This window comes from Aethalodelphis obliquidens, unplaced genomic scaffold, assembly GCF_003676395.1.
Source record: "Aethalodelphis obliquidens isolate GAN/ISIS:26980383/991018 unplaced genomic scaffold, ASM367639v1 scaffold1, whole genome shotgun sequence".
Classification (NCBI taxonomy): Eukaryota; Metazoa; Chordata; class Mammalia; order Artiodactyla; family Delphinidae; genus Aethalodelphis; species Aethalodelphis obliquidens.
In genome coordinates, this window is record NW_020837945.1 from 58,035,162 (window position 1) to 58,049,624 (window position 14,463).

The 14,463-nt window shown below is 38.4% G+C and overlaps 1 protein-coding gene and 1 pseudogene across 1 annotated transcript in view; both read left to right on the forward strand.

Annotated features, from left to right (window-relative positions):
- CD96 (CD96 molecule) overlaps positions 1–14,463 on the forward strand; it is an 83,599-nt gene that overhangs the window by 62,541 nt on the left and 6,595 nt on the right. Inside the window, 2 exon segments of the mRNA XM_027104320.1 lie at positions 5,672–5,740; positions 6,248–6,319. Of these exon segments, the coding sequence (XP_026960121.1) occupies positions 5,672–5,740; positions 6,248–6,319 (141 nt within the window).
- On the forward strand, positions 12,193–13,270 carry LOC113619515 (cytosolic 5'-nucleotidase 3A-like; annotated as a pseudogene).

A 14,463-nucleotide genomic window follows, 5' to 3' on the forward strand; every position in this document is an offset into this window, starting at 1 on the left:
ATTCAGCTGGAGACGAATAAGACTGAAATGACCTTGGGCTCCCTCAAGATAGTGATAGCTGTCATTGATCCCTTTGTTCCCAGAAGCTATGGCACTGATTCAGCCCTCAACAAACTCCACAGGCCTGCCTGTGAGAGGAAGTGCAGAGCTGTTATCTAAACCAGGCAAGAGACAGAGTGAGGCAAAGATCAAGGCAGCATTCATGCCCGAGGCAGTGTTCCTCTTCCCATGGTCCAGGAACAACACTCGCTAGATGGAATCAAACGAATGAATTCTTCCCCTGCAGTAAATCTGCAGTAAGTAAGGATTTATGTCACATTATTTTCTGACCTCTAGAAGAGAACATTTAAACAGTCCTTTTAATACAAATGAAATTCCCAGTTATCATACTTCATCAGGATTCCAGTGAATCCTGCCAGGATTAAATCATATGTTACTAATCAGTGCTAGCACCCAGTGTGGGCAATTGGAAAATGTCTGTTCCTTCTAAGTAAAAAATATTTTCAAAGGTGGCTGGCAGTTGCATATTAGACTGAGATTTCTAGGTGATGGTGGTAGCTCACAAATAAATACAAAGTTCTCTGATTTTTGCTTCCTCGTTCTTTTTCTTCATCATCATCGTCACCATTGTTATGACGTATCACCACTGTAAAACCATTCCTTTCTGCTTTCACTTACTAAGTCACTTGGTGAACACTGTGAAGGTCAGTTCTCCCAGTGAGAGGAAGAGAGTGGGGGAGGGAGGAAGAATGAATGATGCTTGCCCATGGGAAGGGAGATAAGAGATGAGACTATGACTGATGAGACTATGACTGACAATGAAAGCCACACTTTCTCCTCTACAGGGAACAGAGTTCCAGAGTAAAAGGATAATTCTTTCTTTTATCCTTCTGAGAATTGTTTAAAACGTGGATAGTCTTTGTTCTTTTTCCCTTCCCCTCCTCACTTCCTCTTTCACCTTTTCTTCCTATATTAATTAGGAGGAGCACATCATATCTCTCAGTATCCCACGGTATCCAATGATTACTTATGGCTAGTTTTCTTCTACGCATTTTTTACTTTGTCTTGTACGGTTACGAGGTAAACTTACAAAATTTAAAAAATAGATAACTGAAGAAATTATTGCAAAGAGGGACAAAGATAAAGCCATCTCGATGAGAGAAAGAAATTCAGATTCACTCTGTGATCCATAGGTTCTTAAAATCGTAATGAGCCAGTTGCAGAGGAGAAGCACAGCTGCTCTTGATGCAGAGACTTCCTGGGCCTTCCTCTAGAGGGCGTGGTGGAGCACAGCCAGCCAAATGCTCACAGGGAGTGAACAGCGGCTGACCTCCTTGCTATTCGACTGCCGGCCAGGGTGGGCCAGTGGGAGAACGCCAGGGCTCAATTCCCTAAGAGCAGTTCTGGGGTGTCCAGGAATGTTATCCCAATACTCAGTTTGAGACAATCTGAGCTTGCCCTACAGCTACTTCGTGTATCCTGCCGCCAGTCTTTTGGTGCATTTTTTCCTGCCATTTGTCTTGATGAGCAGTAGGAGGCGGTGAGCTGGAAGTTACAGTGACTGCACGAGAATCTGAGCCACGGGGGCTCAGTGAGGTGGAAGAGGAGAGCTGCAGGTGACTCTGCCAGTAGGCATCAGTATGCCATCAGAGAGCTAATGCCCAGCACGCTGCCGTTCTCTTCACCCCAGACAGCCCTTTTCTGGTGCAGCCTTTTGGAATGTAGTTCTTGACTTGGGCCAGCCTGGGGAGGGAGGGATTGGTTACCTGGAATCAGAGTCCTTCTAGAAAGACCAAGGAAAGTGGATCAATGGTAGAACTCATCAGGAGATTCGTCTATTGCTACGATATGCTTGTGTTTTCAGCACCTGAACTAAACGGCAGATGACCTGTCATATAACTTCTAAGATTACTTTTTAGTGCTTACCTCATGCCAGGCATTCTTCCATGAGAATTCATACAAGTGATGATTTCTCAATCATCACAGTCACCCTATAGAAAAGTACTGTTATTTTAGACACGAGGAATACAAGAAAGAGAGACAGGTCCATAGACTTTACCAAGATCATACATTTAACTTAGAACTAAGCGACGCTTCAGCTCATGGTATCTGGCTCTGGAATTCATGCTTTTAATAGCTAAGCTACACTGCTTTTGCCCATCTCCAAGTGGTTTCCAAATCTGTCTCTTAGGCTTTGTATGCAAGTCTAATACAATGACTTCCTAGCAGGTAAGAGCTAGAAGGGAATCTGTCTTCTTGGTAGCATTTGACTGCAGTGACCAGCGTTTGGCACATAGCGCTCACTCACAAACATTTGCTGAATTGGACTGACTGGCCCTGCGTCTGGAAACCCTCTGTCACCTTGGCTTCTCTAAGCCATAGCCCCTGGCTTTCTTCCTGCCTCCCTGGGGTCCTCCTTTTCAATCTCCTTTTCTCCTGCCAGTACCTTACATGGAAGTGGTCCTCACTGTTCCATGCTAGGCCCTCTTCTCTTCTGCCAGGACCCATCTTCTTTGGCGCTCTCAGTTACTCCAATTACTATCTACATGCTGATGTCTCACAAATACTCATTTGCAGCCTAATTTTACTCCTAAGATTCAGACTCACATGCTCAACCCTGTGGAATTGAATGTCTCATATGCACTCAGAATCAATCTGTCCAAAGTTTATTTCATCTTCGTGCCTCTTGCCCTTCCAAAGCTATTTTATTCTGTTTATTTTCTCAGATAATGATGCCTTGATCCAAAAATCTGCCCAAGCTGGAAAACTGGAAGTTATTTTGACTTCTCTCTCTTCCTAATTTCCTACATTCAGCCATTTACCAAGCCTGTAGAGCCCACACTTGAAACCTGTCCACTTCTCTTCTTCCCCACAGCCTTCACGCTATAGTCCAGGCCACCCTTCACTTACCCTGGGGTCAGAGCATCTGTTAAGGACTAGTTGGATATTATTCCTCCGTGGAATCTTAAGGATGTAGCTTCTTCTTACTTCTCTATCCTCGTCCCTGTTCTTCTCACAGAGTGCCTTCAACATTCTGATCGGGCTTCAGTTCTCTCCCACCTTTTCTGTCCACACTGCTTGGAATATTCTGCTCCTTGCTTGCCCCCTTTCTCCAAATTGTCTGGCTAATTCTTGTCACCCTTCAAGCCTAGTTGATACGTCACTTCCTCCAGAAAGCGCTGAGCTCACATGTCTTCGTTGTTTATGTGTTCCTCCTCTGGAATCCCACAGCACAGTGCATTTTCTCTACCATAGTACTTATCTTCTACTGCAATTCTCTTTATACTATTTGTGAGGGAAAGAAAAACTACAGTAACAACAAATTGCAACATTTCATTTTGTTTGTTTATACTTGATATAATACAAATTTATTTATCCTAACAGAAAGAACCAATAAAAGGACAAGCAAGTAGCTGAGTGCTCTGTTCTGTAACCCATGCTGTGGCAGCCCTATCACATTTAAGTTGTGATTTCCAAGTCACTCTATGTCATAATACCTGGATAGTACGTGAGAGAAGATCATGGAGGATCATATGTGGGATATTTTATAGGACAAGCCTTGACGTGACAACCATCACTCCCACTCACAGTCCATTGCCTGGGACTTGGTACATGGCCACCACACCTAACTGCATAGGAGGCTAGGAAGTGTAGTTTCTCTGTACCAGAAAGAAGAGGACTGGGTTTGGTGGCCAACCAGTAATCTGCCATATTGACCTTTATTCTCACTAAATTGTATACTCCATAAGGGCAGGGGCAAAAACTCTCATTCTCTGCACTTTGTCTCCAATACTAGTACATAGTGGGAACTCGATAAGTATTTGTTGGATAAATGAAGCTGTGCATATCCTGTCTTTAAAACACTTTTTTCTGCCCATCCTGCTGCTGGCTGCCCATTTTCATTCCTCATACAGCATCACGTGAGGCAGCCTATAACACATCTCCCCGTATCTAACTGTGTTCATGGAGCTGGTGGGTGGTATGTCTTTGGTGTTCATTGGTAGGCTACATTGTAGAACGATTGTTGTTGGTCATCTCTTATGTGAGCTTCTTATGAACCACAATGCCATTTATTTATTTATCTTATATATACTTCTTTCAGAGATTTGATTACCCGTGTTTTCTATTTAAGGCATGCCCTTTCCCAGAATCGAGGTACCTGGGAAGTTGCCAGGCTGTTCACTACTAACTAAAGCTTGAGGGTGAATGAGCATATTGGCTGCCATACTGTAAGGATATTGTTGAGAATATTGTACACATTTTATAGTATCTTTTTTATAAAGACTGGGGAGAAAATTTTTTTAATCATAATAAAAAGAATAGCTGTGTTTCTCTTAAAATTGACTGTATTTATCTTATAATGTTCATCAAATTGACTGTATTTATCTTATAGTGTTCATCAATGGCATAACATACACTTATATATATATATTTATTTATAGATATTTGATTTTTTTAAAATTTTATTTATTTTTGGCTGCGTTGGGTCTTTGTTGCTGTGTGCAGGTTTTTTCTAGTTGTGGCGAGCAAGGGCTACTCTTCGTTGCGGTGCATGGGCTTCTCATTGCGGAGGTTTCTCTTTTTGCAGAGCACGGGCTCTAGGCGTGCAGGCTTCAGTAGTTGCAGCACGTGGGCTCAGTAGTTGTGGCTCATGGGCTCTAGAGCACAGGCTCAGTAGTTGTGACGCACGGGCTTAGTTGCTCCGCGGCATGTGGGATCTTCCCAAACCAGGGATCGAACCCGTGTCCCCTGCATTGGCAGGCACATTCTAAACCACTGCGTCACCAGGGAAGTCCAATGGCATAACATATACTTTTTATTTCTTAGCATTGTTACTAGAAAGTTCTGACCAAATGTGCAGTCCATATCTACTAAGAGAACACTACATCCAGAAATGCATTTTATGTAATATCCCCAGTCAGGTTTCAACAAAACTCAACATTCTTTTTCTAACTTCATTTTTCCTTGCCCTTGTTTTCTCTTTCTATCCACTTCTTTTATCTTCTTGCACTTGCATATTTATGTAAGCCACCATGAACATGTTTTGGAACAAAGAAGAAATACATATAAATAAAAATTCTATTAAAGATTTGTCTTCCCTAGAGACATATCAACATGTTTCAGTGTGCTGTGGTAGGGTATTTTTCTTCTTCAATCTACCTTGCTTTATATCCAGAGATATTTTCAAATGAATATGAATTAGTCTTTCATTTTGGGGGGAAGGGAGGGAGGAGAATGGGAATTATGATAGCTTATAAAGATGGAGATGATTTTGAAAGCTAAGAATTGAAGTAAATATGAAACCATATTTAGTATGTGAAACTATTATATACAATTGTGAAGATTCACTACAAGATAAGTTCCATGAGGGTGAGGACCTTGTCTTCATTGTTCATTGCATGTCGAATAGTCTTGCACGCAGTAGACGCTAAAACAACATATTTTGAAAGTGTGAATATTGGGTGTATAACCACAAGCATAGAACTTTTGAACTCAGTTTCATAATTTATAAAATGAAGCCATTAGAGTATGTATTCACTAAGATTCTTTCCAACTCTTTAACACTCCATGCTCTGCGTGCCACCCTTGTTAAGCATAGTGGCATATTTAAACATGTGAAAGTAAATACCTATGACAATTTGGGAATATTTTTTCAAAGTAGGTGATCCAGCTCCATCTTCAACAGCCCTTGTAGATGTGACTACATCGACTCCAAACGTCACCCCTCCAAGTGCTCAAAGTGAGTATAGCAAGGCTTTCCTCATGTGACTTAAAAGAGACAACACAACACTACAGCTATGATAATATTGAGGTTTGGGCAAAATGCTATCTTTTTTTCATTTGATGTTGATATTTTTGTTTTGAGTTACTCTGTGGCAAGTTATAATCTGGTGACTCTATATTGATATGCCAATCTTTGTAATCTTAAAAATATGGGTTGGTGATTTGTTATTATACTGTATTTTTCATTTGTCATGGGATTTTTAAGGTAATGTTAATCTTGACAATACTCCCAATGATCTGAGTTGGTGACAAGAACAGAAAAAGAAAGAAACTCAGTGACAAGTTGGCATTAAACATGAACTACAGACTTTTGCTTATTATGCCAGCCAGTGTTCCTGTGTAGCAAAGCATATTTTCAATTTCAGATTTCCCCAAAGTCATATAGTTTAAAAATTCAGCACATCAAAGTAAAATTAAATTACAGCCTTGCAAGAAAGTGGAATTCTGAAAGTTTGTCTTTCAGCCAGCAATTACGACCTGACTACCTGAGGCTTCAACTACTCCTGGACCTCCAGTGGAAAAGACGCCAAATACTGTAAGTGTAACTGTGAGTCCCTTGGAGTACTCTGGGCCTCATTCATTTACCCAACACATATATTGAACAGCTACTGTGTGATTTGTTTATAATCATATTAACAACTATTTACAAGGCATTGACAATTTTTAAAGCATTGTTGTAGTTGCTAGGGATAGATCTGTAAACAAAACAGACCTAAGTTCCAAAATCTGGTGGAAGAGAGACAGACAAATAGTGATAAGTGCTACCGAAAAAATAAAGCGGAGAAGGGAGACATGAGAATCAAAGGTGAGGGGGCACTGCCCTTCTAAATAGAGTGGTCTTGAAAGGCCTTACTGAGGAAGGCAACATCTGAGTAAAGTAGAGATAAAAAAGCAAACTATCAGTAGATCTGGGGAAAGAGGGAACTAGCTAGAATATGCATATCACTAAAAAAAAAAAAAAAACGGAAAGAGAGAGCCCAGTGTGAGGCACAGAAATGGTTTGTTACTTGTCATCTGACCAAGTAGCAGCAGGGTCTGCTGATGCTGCTTTAGCCGGTATTGACAGGATTTGAAAAGGAAATATACTGCCTCTTAGTGGTACAAGACAAAGATCAGCATGGTGGGAAGCAGCAAAGGATGTGGCTAAAGCGAAGAGAAACCTGGATGCCACAGGTGCAGGACTTCTGAATTTAACTCCCGGGCCCTTTGCCACAGAGTAAATGTGTATGTCCCTTTTAAAAAGCATTTAAGTTGTACATTGAAAACCTCTAAAAGTCTTTTATACCCACTGGCTCAGTCAGTCATCTCACTGTTCCTAAGGAACTTGTCCTTAGGAAGTAAATCAAAGAGAGAAAAGGAACCTGCGTAATATCACTCTTTGAGCATAATTTATTTATTTTATCTCTTTTATGGATGTCAGGTTCACAGATTTCGATTAATCACAATCTTTAATTCATGACACGATTTCATTCTTAGTCTGGGCATGACGTTCTATAATTTAATGTAACACAATTCTCTCAGCAAATACGTTAATATAATAGACACCCATGAACTCAGTACCCAAACACAGAAATGAAAAGGCAGTATCAGAAGAGAGAGCACACAGAGATCCATAAGGCAGTGTAACCTAGATGTATGTTGAAGGTGGCATGCAGAGTACCGTAAAAAGAAGAGACTGTTCAGCAAGTGGACCCAGGAACGTTGATTTTTTATAAGAAAAACATGTTACAATGCACTCCCACCATGCACAGTACACAAAAATAAACTCCATGTAGTTTAAGATATTTGTGTCAAAAAGCTAAATATTAAAACATGTAATAAAATTAGGGTGAACTTCTTCCTGGCTTTGGGGTAAGAAAGGGCTTAAAGAAGAGACACAAGGCCATAAAAACAATTGAAAAATTAGAATACAATAATATTAAGAAAATTTTTTTCATCAAAAGACTCCTTAAAGACAGTTTAAAACAAGGCAAACTATAATCTGGGAGAAGATATTTGCCACACATATTTGAAAAAGGATCAAGAATATATAGTTAGCAAAGGTTCAAAACTTTATATCAAAAATATATAAAGAATGCCTACAAACCAAGTTTTAAAAAGACAAAAAGCAGTAGGAAATGAACAAATAGGCACATCACAAAAGATGAAACACAAGTAGCTAGAAAACATCTAGAGATTCTCAGCCTCTCTAACAATCAGGACATGCCAGTGAAGACTAAGCTCAGGAAGTCATTTTCCACATAATCAACTTGCAAAAATTAAGTCTGGAATTGCCAAGTGTTATATAAGATGTAGATTAATACAATTTGTTATGTGTTGCTAGTGAGGGTATTAATTGGTACCATCTCTTTCCACCACTTAAGCATTATGCTTTATAGCTGAAGAGTTTCATAGCAGACAATTCAACACTTCTACTCCAAGATAGATACCCCCAAAAAAACAAGTTATTACATGTGTCCAGGAGATATGTACACAAACGTTAGGGGGAAAACACTACTCATAATAACAAAAAAACCTGTAAATTATCTAAATGGTCATAGTTAGGAGGGTGGATAAATAAACTGTTATATAGTCATATCATAAAATACTATGGAGCAATGAAAAATGAGTGAATGGCAGCCACGTGTGACAGCATGAATGAATCTTAATAACACTGTATTGAGTCAAAAAAGTAAATGCCAAGTGACAATATATGGAATGATATTTTAAAGTAAATTTTATTTTTAAAAATTTTAAAAATTTTTATTGAAATAAAGTTGATTTATAATGTTGTGTTAGCTTCAGGTATACAGCAAAATGATTCAGATATATATAAATATATATTCTTTTTTCACATTCATATTTTTTATGAGATATTGAGTATAGTTCCCTGTGCTATTCAGTAGGTTCTTGTTGATTATCTATTTTATATATAGTAGTGTGTATATTTTAATCCCAAACACTTAATTTATCCCTCCCCTCTCGTCCCCTTTGGTAACCATAAGTTTGTTTTCTACATCTATAAGTCTATTTCTGTTTTGTAAATAAGTTCACTAGTATCATTGTTTTAGATTCCACATATAAGCTATATCATATGATGTTTGTCTTTCTCTGATGTTTGGCTGGCTTACTTCACTTACCATGATAATCTCTAGGATTAAAAGAAAGTACGACCAAACACTATATGGCTTAGACATAATAAGTGATAAAAATTTAAAATATATATAAGTAAGCGAATAATAGACAACATTCAGAACAGCGTTTGCTTTTGAATGGGCATACAAGGGATGGGACGGGGAGTAAATATTTATAGTGTTATTTTTAATAATTCCAAAATCTGTGTGTATGAGTTTGGGGTAGGATGAGATAATAACTCAATGGATGTTATGAAGCCAAACAAAACAATAGCCAAAATGTACTAAGCTACATAGAAAAGGGTAGAAGCTGGGAATTTTTTACCAATCAGATATTAAATGATAATAAAAAGCATTAGACTGGGGATGAAAGTTCATACTTAATAGATTAACATTTATCCTATGTTAAACATAAAATTGATGTTAACATAAAATTGAGTTGTTTATAATAAACTATGCTGAAACTCTACCTACACTAGTTGTCACCCTTTATTCTTGATACTATAATACAAGAAAGTTCCATGAGAGTGTTGTTTTGTTTGTTTACCTGTATCCACAGTGCCTGAGATAGTGCATGGTATTGAGTTGGTTCTCAACAAATATTGTTGAATCAATAAATGAATTAATACTTCTTGGTTACAGGGAAGGTAGATCATGTGACAATGGGGATAAAAATTTATTGGACAACGTTATAGGAAAAAGCTGAACTCCAACTTAAATTTATGCTATGATTGCACATAAATTATCCCATGTTTTAATTAGCATCTGATGTTTTCCTTTGTTTATTTGAATTATTTGATTGTCTATTGAAATTATGCTAGAATGTAAGATACACAAGAACAGGGACCTAAACCTTTTTCTGTTGTTCACTGTAGTATTCTAACATCTGTAATAGTGGCAGGCAACAGTAGGTGCTCAGCGAATATTTGTTGAATGATTGAAAAGGTATGTGTACATTTGGGCAAGGAAGAAAACACACACACACACAGTGAAAAGAAATGATCTGTTTAATTGAAAGTTTTGAGCTTTTTATTTATTTCTTTTATTTAAATTGTTATTACAATAGCATGTGTGCCCAGAATAAAATCCTTTTTACCCCGTGCATCCCATCAATATAGATCAATGGCATAGAGGCCACCCAAGGTACTTTTTGCCCCAGAAACTAGAAAATTGAAAGAGTCTTGCTTGAAAGTGCTTCCTAATTTACACAAGTATATTCTTGGTCTTTTCAATAGATTTCATAGTGAAATGAACTATTGTAATCCTTCACATTTTCTGTCCTTCCCCACTTGAAAACTTCATCTATCCTCAGACATCTCTTTATCATTCTTACCATAAAAATAGCCTTAGAAATTGTGAAATCTAGGAAGGGACTCTAAAACCCAACAATTTTTTTTCCTGGCAGTGAAAACCCACTTTTTTATTTATGCAAGAAGATCTTGTTAACCATTTGCCATTTTTCATCCATAAGCTTAGAGAAAAAATTCCCCACAGTGAGTTGCTCTATTTATAATCATTCACAAAAACACATTAGGATCCAACGAGTTAATATTGATTGCTCAGTCCCAAACTGTTTTTGAAACATGTTTCTACTCATTGGATTGGACTGCAGTATGACATCCAATATTAGATGATGCATTTGGCAAGATTCGTGTCAGGCATTGGTAATGGGATTTTTTTCTTCCAGTATGTTTATTTCAATAGATTTATGAAATGTTCAGAGGGAAAAAAAGAATGATAATGGATGGATTTCTAGTGAAATAAACCCACTAGCAGTGTTTCTAGGGCCCTTGCTATTTATGAACACATTCTATGGGATATTTGCTTATACATGCATTTTGTATAGCTCATATATATTTGGATGTCACAAGGAAGTTCTGAGTACATTGCATTTACAATAAATTTATTAGTGTATGTTTTAATATATTCTTTTGTTGTTATTTTGTTATTTATTAACTTGAAGAGGTCTTGGCTGCAATTCAAGAGTGCTGGGATCTAACCCTAGTTCAGCTTCCATATTTCCTTCAGTCTAGAACAGTAACGCATATTTTACTGTAACCATCTATGAAATGAGGATACCAAATCTGAACTTCTAAATACCCAAAATGTATGAGCTTAATAACAACCTGGGACACATTTTCATCCTGACACAGGTGATCAGGCCATGGAGGAGAAAACTGAAGCTTAATTACTTTTTTCTTTCTGGTTTTTCCTGCCATCCATCTGGCCCAGTAGAGCCTAAAGCCACATTGAAATCAGCTTGTCTGTCTAAGTTAGGCAAGCAGAAAAATGATACGAGTCTCCATGAGTCCCTAAGCCTCCAATTTATCCCATTACCAAAATCATCAAGTTCACTGTCACCACATGTACGCGCACACACACACACACACACACACAGACACACAGGCCTCAGAGTACGTCGTATCGATCTCACATGAGGTCTTTATTCTCTTCTTTGACCTTGCATCCCATATTCTTCAAAATTTATGTATTCTTCTTAAATCTTACAAGTGCATTTCTTATCCTGTCCTTGGTCCTGACTGTTTCTCCTCAAGTTCCTGGTAGTTGTGCCTAATAATTTCATAACAACCCCTTTTACTTTCCATAGGCAGAGGGTGATGGAGAAGCTAGAGTTGAGGAGTTGAGGGTCAATGGCAGGGACACAGCAATGCCAGGACCTACAACGATGCTGGGCCCTGTGTCCGGCTGCACCATAATCTCTTCAGTCCCTCCGTTCCCTGTTGGTCAGGATGCTGACTCTCTAAACTCACCATTCTTATCTTCAAATTCTAAAATCTTATATGTCTCAGATCACATCTCTTTCCATTTTCCTTTTATCTAAAACACTGTTCTGCTCCCATTCTGTCACCTAATTCCTCATTAGGTCAGCCTCAAATTAAAGATTTAGTCCTCTGATTTAAAATTCGATCCTCTGTTAAAATACCAATTTCTGGGGGCTCCATGTTCTTCACAGTTAGTACACAAGCCCCACACTTCCAAAGCTCGTAAATGTCATCTTTGTTAGGAAGAGCATAAGGGGGTCCCATTTATGGACTAAGTGATCATGGCAAGAATGGACACAGTAGCTGGTGCCAGTATTTGCATCCTGATGGAAGAGGTGATGCTGACACAGTATATATTCCCCTTGAAGGAAAAGTTGGGGCAGAAGACCAAGATCAGTGACATCTCTGTGTCCAAGCCCTGCATCTGTGATTATTGCTTGCCACCCTATGCCTTTGTTCTAGGACAAAATTAAGGGCAGAACTCAGAGTGTCTTAAGGAAGATTGGTTACTCAATATAAAGTCTGTACATGTAAAAATCATGCCAGAATTTTAGAAAAGTTCAGTTTGCCTCAAGAACCCTATAAGAGTACCAGAAATTACCTGTGATATTGTCAAAAGAGGAGCTGCCAAACCAGATAATTATGGACTTTTATATGACAGTAAGGATTTTCCTACAAAGGGAAAGATGCCTAACATGTCATAATATTATTGAGAACTGTAAGCTGGTTACAAATGAATGTCAAAAAATGTTATTGCAACTCTGGGCTTCCCTGGTGGCGCAGTGGTTGAGAGTCCGCCTGCCGATGCAGGGGATGTGGGTTCGTGACCCGGTCCGGGAGGATCCCACATGCCGCGGAGCGGCTGGGCCCGTGAGCCATGGCCGCTGGGCCTGCGCGTCCGGAGCCTGTGCTCCGCAACGGGAGAGGCCACAACGGTGAGAGGCCCGCGTACCGCAAAAAAAAAAAAAAAAGTTATTGCAACTCAAGGAAAAAGACAATGCTATCAAAGTGATCTTGTTTTTACCATAAAAGTACCCTTTTATGGTAGAATGGTATGCTAAGTTCACAGAGTCTCCTTGTCGAATAACCTTTAGCAAAAGCTAAATTTAAAGGAACTGTGGAAGAAACTGATGTTATGCTGAAGGAGGGATATAAGAATATATTTGAGAAACTCTAACTACACCATATCCCTATGTTCATATTTTCGACCAATAATGGTGACGTGCTTAAGGATGTTATCCATCAAGCTGGTGTCTGTCATCCAAATGTCAAAGTAGCGTTCATTCATGGATTTTGATGAGAATGTGTTCTCAAAGAATTTAAAGGAGAATTAACCTATCTATTTAACAAACATGATGATACCTTGAAGAACACAGAATATTTCAATCAATTAAAGGACAATAATAATTTAACTCCGCTGAGAGACTCCCAAGGAGACTTAAGAATGGCAGATGGAGTAGCCGGTGTTTAACACATCCTAAAAACTGGATATCTAACTGATGGAGTGGGTGAGCTTTTAGAAAAAGTATGGTTTTAGTGAAAGATAAATCACTGGAGATAGCCAGCTCTATCTTACTGAGGATTCTATAAACTGGTATTCTTCAGGAAGACCTCTCTCCTATGGGAGCAGTTAATACAAGAACTGCCCATCTCTTAATCTTGCTGAAACGCTCTTAATTGTAATATATTCTTGCTCTTGAAGTTTTTCCTTTACATTACTGAAATATTTTCAGACATGTTAAGTCTATCAGCTGGAAGCTTCTTTTTCTTCACCTCTCTCAACACACTTTCCTCTTTATTTCTTTTTAACAGATTTTGAAAAATCTTAAAGCCAAAATCAGAAAAATAACTCCCTAGTTTTCCAAAGTGGATTTTGTAGTTCAGTTTTATCACACATATTTTGAGATCTTTTTATACTTGAAAAGTTTTCAGAAGGCCAACAAGAAATTTTATGAAATGGTCAAATAATTTACATGATTTTAAGTTAAGTATTGCCAGTTCTGCAATTTGAATGGATCATGCTGATGGTATTACCATCTCCTGAAATTGTATTATGTTTGGTTTTCTTGTTTGGAGAAAATCAGAATTGGCCAGAAAAGACTGGCGCTCTGTATTTAATGAAAAAACAGTTGGTATCCACATGTAACTGATCATTACAGGTGTTCTGTATTGACTCGCTGATAATAAACATAAAATAGAAAATCTATTTTTAAATACCCATTTGTCTCAAGGTGATAGCACTTGTTAAACCATTCATATCTTAGCATAAATTAATTTATCATATCCTTTCTTGCAAACAGACTTTGAAGACATAAGCAATAAAGGCGTCAGGCCCTAAAAGTAGGAAGTAAAGGAGACACCATATTGGGCAAAAAATCCGTAAGGTTATCCAGAAGAAACTTCCTTCTTCATAATTTTACCTAAATCCAGGCCTGGCTCCAATTTCTTTTTAGTTGGTTTTGCTCTGTGTCAATCAAACTCCTGGCTTAATGGCTTAAACATTAAAAATTGGCATTAAAAAAGTACCCAGTCCATTGTCATCTATAGACCTTGGCATTCTGTCTACAACAAAAAGGATCAAGATCACATGTACAGGGTCATAGAACTATATTGAAGATAAGAACATCTCCCAGACCTAGACAAACTCAAAATAGCTATATACAAAATCACCCTAACCTGGGGGGTGACCCCAAGTGGAGCAGCTGTCACAGACTGTCCTGTGAGCAATCCCCAGAAAGCAGTGACTTTCAGCTCTTCCAAAGGGCCTGGTAACATACCTTTGT